We start from the raw sequence: 7889 nt of genomic DNA, 5'->3' as shown, positions 1-7889 counted from the left end.
TCAAACACTACCCCTTCTAACTCGGTTCCAAGGGCTTAGGGTGACACTCAAAAACGAGAAATGGGACTGGGCCAAGCAACCAGGTTAAGAGGGGCTGGGCTAAATCTCAGGGTCATAACACAGAGCGATGTTCTCACTAAGCCAGTATGTCAGTCAGAATATGAATAAGAATAATAGAGCAAACAAACACAGAACACAGCAAAGCAAGACGAGCTGAAGAGGTTAGTTGTGTCGGGAGGCTGTTTAGGATCCCCTCCACTACAAAAAGGAGACTTTAGAAGACCTGGACTGGATTGTGGAGCTCAGTGACTGGAAGGGCAGAAAACTGTAACTGATTAATGGAACAAACTGATCAGAAATGGACCAGAAATCATCCGTTCTACATAAATAAATACTGTAAAGATTGGCGCTGAACTGCAGACGACCTATAACTCTAAACTATTCATGTGAAAGGTGAATTTCACCGGGAGGTGGTGAGTTTATATATGTGGCTTAAGACATTTCAGACGGTGGAATTGAGAGGATTTATCAATCTGACTGTCCTTCAGAATCATCACCTGATAGAAACACCACAACTGTATCACAGTGTAAGATAATTCAGCAGTTCAGTCGATTAATCATCCTCTGGACAGTTCAGTTCAGTCTGCATTACAAAGTAAAAACATACAACATCTCAACTTTCACCAATTATGAACTAATAAATAATGGAGATTAATAATCTAACAGAGATTAATAATCTGATGGAGATTAATAATAGTTTTTGTAATAAGGTCATGGGATGCAGAATTCGCCCCCACTTCCTTCGATTTCAGCTTCGCGAGTTGTTCGCCCTTTGAGGGGTGTGTTTGTCTACAACACCGAATGCAAATGAACCCGTCAACAGGGATGGGGGAGGAGCTAAGTATTGCGCTACTTTTTATAAGGACTACACATTTTTGTACCTAAGAGCTCTAGTAGTAAATTTAGTTATTTAGTCTAAATTGTGTTGGAGATCACCTTTGGTTGTGTAAGTTTAACTGTTGGTTACACTTAAACTCACTTTTTAGTGATTTTTTTTACAGCGATTTACAGTGATTTGTATATTTACAGCTTTTCAGTTGTATGTTTCTTTCTGGAACACTACTTTTCAAAAAGTAGCCACTACTTATTCTGGAAAAGTAGCTAAATTGTAGCTGCTACAAATCTTGGGAAAGTAGCTAACTACTAATTTTTCAGTAACTACCCCAACCCTGCCCGTCAATCAGTTGTGGATTTCAAATAAAATTTAAATAAATCCTCATCTTAAGTAGACTCGATTAAACTGATCTGAACTGAAACTGAACTAACTCATCTTTTTCTGTTGGTTGATCGTTTATGTAGCCAGCCAACATGTATCAGCCTGATATGCATCATCCTGCTGTAACTGCGATTCTGTTCTGTCTTTTAACGCAACAGCAGCAACAACAGCGTCAGAGACTTTATACCAGGCGTTCAGTTTTGGATTGAACAGAAAGGGGAGGCCAAACAGAGCTGCTACTACCCTGCCTTTCACATCGTTCAGACAGAACTGGATATGTAGCCACAGACACAACGAAGAAAAAGGGAGCGAACAAAAGAGAAACAGAGACTGGGAATAATCTCTCCTCTGTTACTGCTCATTAGTGGGGCTTACAGGCTTATGGTTACTGATTCCATTGCCTTCACATCTCTTCTGGAGCAGCTGAATTTTTCTCCACATCCACACAATCACCAACAATAATACCCCACACACAGTGAGGGAGAGGACAGACAGCCACACCAGCACAGCGGCTCTCTGGTCTCTGCAGGGCTGGTCATCTACAAAACAAAAACACAGAACATGGCAGATCACTTTATACACACTGTCAGATTCCTGATACAAACACAGTTCACACTCTGTAATAATCCAGCTCTACTGCAGCTCATTCTGAGTCCCAGTGTAATCAGTACAGGAGGATCTCTATAGGCTGAAGTGTAAAGCGTACCAGATACAGCACTGAGGCGGAATCGAGGCTCATCAATCTGTCTCTGTGCTTCAGAATCATCACTTGACAAAAACATCATCACAATGCAAGACCTCAAACTGGAGATAAACACAGTTCAGCAGAAACCACTGATTTAGGATCTGATTAATCATCCTCTGGATAGATTAGCATCTCCTTTATGAAGCAATAATGAACAACACTGTGAATTATGCCCATTTTGAAACACTAATAATAATGATGGGGAGAGTATTATTGAAGTTATATTTCACTAAATGAAACTGAGTCCTGCACTGTGATGTCATTGTAATGACTGATATGCTTTAAATGGTTTAATGAATATGAAGCACTGGAGAGGCTGAGCTACATAGAGAACCTAACATACTACAAGATCTGGTCAAACTCACAAGCCATCCAGCTTGGATGATGAACAGACATGAGGTATATATACAGACATTATGTTAGGCTCTCATTTCTGTTGACGAAAAAGTTCTCAGTCAATTTTCAAATGTAACTGCACCAAATTCAGATCCAATCACTGCTATAAGATCAGTGTGTGATACAGTGAGGATGATACCAGAGAAGTAGCATTCGGCTCTAGTCCTCTATCGTCTAGTCACAGTCGGCTTTAATCACAGGATTTATTTATCCCTAAACAAAAACTATTGATATCCGACTGTATATTCATCATTTTCTTTCGCTTCATTTTCTGCATGATTTTTCTCTAATCCATCCTGGAGTTTTGAGAATGACTGGTCTGATGGGGAATGATGTACTTTTTGATCGAACAGTTTTCCTGCATTTATTGTTGATTTATTAATTTTTAAATTGAATTGAATTGAGGAACAATGTGAAAAAAGTTTGTGCACCCCTTTTATGTCACTATGATACAAATACACCAGCAACATCCTAGCCTCCATGTGAGTTACCATAACAACTGTTTAGTAACATCCTCGAAACCACCTGGGGCATCATAGCAACCACCTAAGATATCATAGCAACCGCTTAGCAACACCATAGCAAACACTTGGCACACCACAGCAACCACCTAGCAACACGTGGCCATCAGTTACCAGAGCAACCAGTTAGATATACCCTAGCAACCATCTGGGATACCACTGCAACCACCTAGCAACACCCTGGAACATCACAGCAACCATGTAACAACACCCTAGCAACCGCCTGGGTACCACAGCAACAACTGGGTACAACCACCTGGCATACTGTAGCAACCACCCAGCAACATCCGAGAAAATCCCTACCAACTGCGACAGATGTTACCATAGAAACCACCTAACAATTTCCAGTTGAAATATGATGTTGCACCCCTGAACAGACGATAATCAAAGATCAGAAACTCAGTCGCAGTGTTTCATGTTACTGTTTGATCAACTATTAACACCATCAAGAGCTCCCCCTTCTGGATGCTTGCAGACATAACAAACAGCTTCCTAAAGCAATCTCCAAGCCCTACTAATCAAGAGCAGATCTATCTGGACTTTCTGATAGACTTAACCATCCAAACAGTGTTTAGTGCTCGTTTAAAGAACGATTAACACTAATTTTATACATCTATAGAAACACATGTGAACTGTTCTTAGGCCCAGTATGAGCTGTAAAGCACATGTATTTCACTGACAGCTTCAAAGGTTCAACCACCCAGCCTGAACAAACTGTAGAGGAAACACTGACCAGCGTTTTCCTGAACAGTGATTTCTGATTGGAAATGTAAATTACTGACAAAAACAAACATTACTTTCCTAAATTTAGTTCCACCTAACTAATAACTACTGCTGCCTCTCTTATACCAGCACCAGTAGAACCGTCTCAGTAAAACAGTGGTCAAGCTGTAAAAATCACACTAAATCATACCTTCGATTATCACTGTGTAGATATGAATGACCTCTTCATTCTTCTTGTCCATTACAGTATAAACTCCACTCTCAGATGGAGTCACTGCTCTCAGCTCAAGCCCAGATGTAAGTGATGATCTCTGTGTGTATTCAGGTTTACACTGTAGTGAAGGTCCATCCACTGTACAGATCTGACCACTGGATGGTCCAGCTGCTCCTGTGCTGTTATAAATCACCTCCACTGGATCTGATATGTCCAACCTCAGCACCAGAGAGTCACCAGGTTTTATCTGAACTGTACTGTTCAAGGCTGAGGAGAAAAACAATCAGGAACTTCATCAAATACAAATCAGATATAAAACACAGAACCTGAACTACTGGAGTTTCTATCAGTAACAATCAGTGAAGAAAACAGATGGACACTTACGCTGAATCAGCAGCTTCACATCACAGCGATCTCTAACACCACACTGACACGTGTACCAGCCTCTCTTAGTGAAATCAGCGTCAGTGATGATGAGGGAAAAATCTCCCTTCAGGTACTGATCATGGATCATCTGATATCCCTCCTTCACTGATCTACATGAAGTCTGATCACACTCAGCCAGAGTATCAGTGGATTCACTGAACTCAGTCCATCTGACCAAACCAGAACATCTCTCAGAGCAGGACAGAGTAGCAGAGTCATGAAGATTCACCTTCACTGAAGGAACAGCTGATTCAGACCCTGAAAGAGAAATGACCAAACTGATAAATGTGTTCAGGGACATTAAAATTCCTCCTGAAGGTCCAGTACCAGTGGCGGCTGCACCAGCTGTGCGCAAGTTCAAACGTAGGCTAGTTGTAATGTGTTTACTAAGTTCAGGTTTGTGCTTTACTAAATCAGAACGAGCTGCACCACAAACTAGTTTAACGCTGAGCTCAGTAGCTACTGAACATTTACACCCCCTCAGCAGGTGTAAGTGTTGGGGAAACCATCAGAAACCAGAAACCCAAAACAGGACTTTTTTGGCTGACTAAGCTAAAAGCTGTAAACACTATACACTGATCTTCCTCTCAGCTCTAATCATCAGCCTGGTTTAAACTCATGAAGCTGAACACCCACAGCACCAGCTCAGTGAGACTCAGCAGCCCAAACGGCTAAACTGATCTGCTGCTGGGTCAGTTATCCAGAAACCGGCGTTTAAAAAGCTGCATATTGGTTTATCAGTGAAATATTAAAGAATAATCAGACAGCAGCTGTAGATCATCAGCTTTATTCAGTTTAACTCGTACACATCGTTCTCTTCTACACTGGATATTTTTACCACTGAAAAAGTCAGAACAGCTGCTGCTGTGTTTCCATGGCAGCAGGTTGACTGATTGGTTCTGATCATGTTGTCGTGTTAAAGCGACTTACGTATCAGTTAGTTGGTGCTGGTTAAGACACGACTTACTGATCTGTGGCGCAACCAGATTTAGTAAAAGGACAGTTTGAAACTAATTAGTTTAACTGAGGACTCAGTAAAGACTTTACACACAAACTTAAGTATAAACTCACACAGACCCAGTGCAGCCCAGTCCAGTTTACCCAGAAAATCTAGTTACAAAACAAAGATTAAAGTCAAATCTTTAATAAGATGATAAAGGAGTGACAGTGCAGTTCTTACCAGTAGTGAATGTAGAGATCAGTAAGATCAGGATACAGAGAGCAGAACTGCAGGACTGCATGACTGACCTACAGACACACACACACACACACACACACACACCATCAGTACTGACCAGGAGAGGAGAGAGAGAAGAGAGAAAGAGAGAACAGAACTGACCTACAGACTCGATACACAATGTGTCACCATATTTATTTTTTCTGATATCTGATAAGTCAGCACAGATAAAGCAGCACCACAATTAAAAAAAAGCTTTTTACACACTGCACTACTGAGTGTTTTTAAAGGGAACCCTGACTGTTCAGACATACAGGCCTCAGTATGGTGTACATGTACACAACCATACAAATATATTGTATAAACCAAGCAAAATACTTTATTTATCATTAAAAACAGACAAATCCTTTTACCAATAGACTGACATTTTTGTCGCCACATCAAATGGTGGGTCTCTCTCATCCACTGAGTGAGGAACAGTGAGCTAAATATCTCATTTAACTCTAATAAATCATTCAGGCTTTCCAGCTTTAGCTACAGAGCGTCGTTAGCCAAGAGAAATACTTTTTGATTGTCTTATTTTCCGTAGGACTGACTCCACTGCAACCACATGACATTATAGTGTGACAACGGTGGCCTAAAAATAGAGGAATTCTGCATATTTGTCACGTTTTATAATAAACAAAACATTCCCGTTTGGTTTGTTTCATATTTTAATAGTTTTACACTATTTTAAGGTATACGAGTCTTAACAGTCAGAGCCCCTTAATGTACTGACAGTGTCTGTGTTTACATGCAATGATCCGCCAATCTCATTGAATTCGTTCCAGACTGAGGTGTTTATTCTCACTCTATTCAAGCTGATGAAAATCTCTGTTTACATGCTCACTACAAGTAATCAGATTCAAGATTACACGCATGCGTAGAGAACCAGTGTAGTGTAGACGTTACCATGACAACCAGCATCACGTGAGTCCCGTCAGAGTGAGATGAGCAGCAGTGAGCAGCGCTTGTGTTTTTAATTGCTTTAAAATGATGTCAGACTCAGGAAAACGTCCTTCACGTCCTTATTAAAGAAGGCCGAGAGGAAGACGTCGTGTTCTGAGACACATAAGCTGGACGTCCGTCCCACCGCCGTCTTTTAAAGATCAGAGCATAAACTTCGTCTCCTCTGCAGACCAGTTTCTGCTCCGCCATGTTGAACGGTATAAACTCTCACTATGACGTGACAAACATGATCAGAACGGACTTAAACTTTCCGATAGGGAATGTAATCAGATACAGGCGTTTACACGGATATTATTCTTCTATTTAACGGATTATTTACAGGATTACCCACCTCGATCAGTTGGATAGAAACTGTATTCCAAATGGCCTCAATCAGACTAGCCTATTCAGATTTAGGTGTTTACATGGACGTATTATATTCTGATTGAGCTATTACTCGGATTATTAACAGATTATTAGGCTGCATGTTCACAGATATGCTCAGAAGCAGGCTTGAGTGACAGGGCAATGTAACTGAATATCATCTGCATCATTTTAAATTACTCATAATTTCTTGTATTACAGTTAAGCTTCATCACTGTCTGTATATCATTATTAGTAGTAGTAGTTTGGAAAAGGTATGGGTCTTATAGAGAGACTGGCCAGCAAATGTTTTTTGGCCTGTGGTCCATAAAGTATTTACATTTAGGCCCTGTCCCATTTCTTATTTTCACCCCTTGTTTTTGAGTGTTGCCCCCTGGAACTGAGTTACAGGGTAGTGGTTGAAATCTTCCCTCTGAAATGGGACCCTCAAATAAAAAGAGCATCACTTCATTAACAGCTACTAGCGCTGCTCTGTAGGTGACCCTGCCAGCCGGCAGTGACAGCAGAGGAGGGTAAAGTTCAGCCCCTTTAATTATTTATTATCACCCACCCCTAATTCTTCAGTGATGTGAAGCTGAAGTCAGATATTCACCAACTTCCTGTTCGAATTTTCCTGTTCCACCTTAAATGGTGCAGCAGTTCCGACTCCTGAGGCGCCAGAATGTAACTGTTGGAACGGGAAAGTTAGCTTAGCTAGCTACTGAGACGTTAGCTTACTATTAGCTTGTTATGAAGAAAAGGACCATAATACACTGAAACGACATTAAACTAAGATAATACAGTGTTTTTCATAATTTTAACAGAGAAAATTCTCATATTTGTGGGTTTCTTTGCCGGTTTTTCTTTTTTTCTCATAACTCTCTGTTTGAAGCCTCTGAAAAACCTCCATTTGGAGAGTCATGTAGCCCCAACACTTCGGCCCAATCCCATTTCTTCTTTTTACCCCTACAACTTGTTTTCGAGTGTCACCCTAACCCCCTGGGACTGAGTTACAAGGGGTAGTGGTTTGACTTGCCCTACGAAATGAGACAACCCTCAAA

The 7889-nt window shown here is 40.8% G+C and overlaps 1 protein-coding gene across 1 annotated transcript; it reads right to left on the bottom strand.

Annotated features, from left to right (window-relative positions):
* Window positions 1–1406: 1406 nt before the first annotated feature.
* Window positions 1407–5859, bottom strand: LOC118826930. Its single transcript, XM_036598016.1, has 4 exons — window positions 5482–5859; window positions 4260–4559; window positions 3852–4142; window positions 1407–1815 (listed from the first exon to the last, which is right to left on the bottom strand). Exons 1-4 carry the CDS (start codon window positions 5540–5542, stop codon window positions 1628–1630), a joined length of 840 nt encoding a protein of 279 aa, XP_036453909.1. The 5' UTR covers window positions 5543–5859; the 3' UTR covers window positions 1407–1627.
* Between the last annotated feature and the right edge of the window lie 2030 nt (window positions 5860–7889).

Source organism: Colossoma macropomum, unplaced genomic scaffold, assembly GCF_904425465.1.
Source record: "Colossoma macropomum unplaced genomic scaffold, Colossoma_macropomum, whole genome shotgun sequence".
In the NCBI taxonomy this organism is placed as follows: domain Eukaryota; kingdom Metazoa; phylum Chordata; class Actinopteri; order Characiformes; family Serrasalmidae; genus Colossoma; species Colossoma macropomum.
The sequence above is the reverse complement of the archived record's forward strand: the minus strand, read 5'-3'. Positions and strand labels throughout refer to the sequence as shown.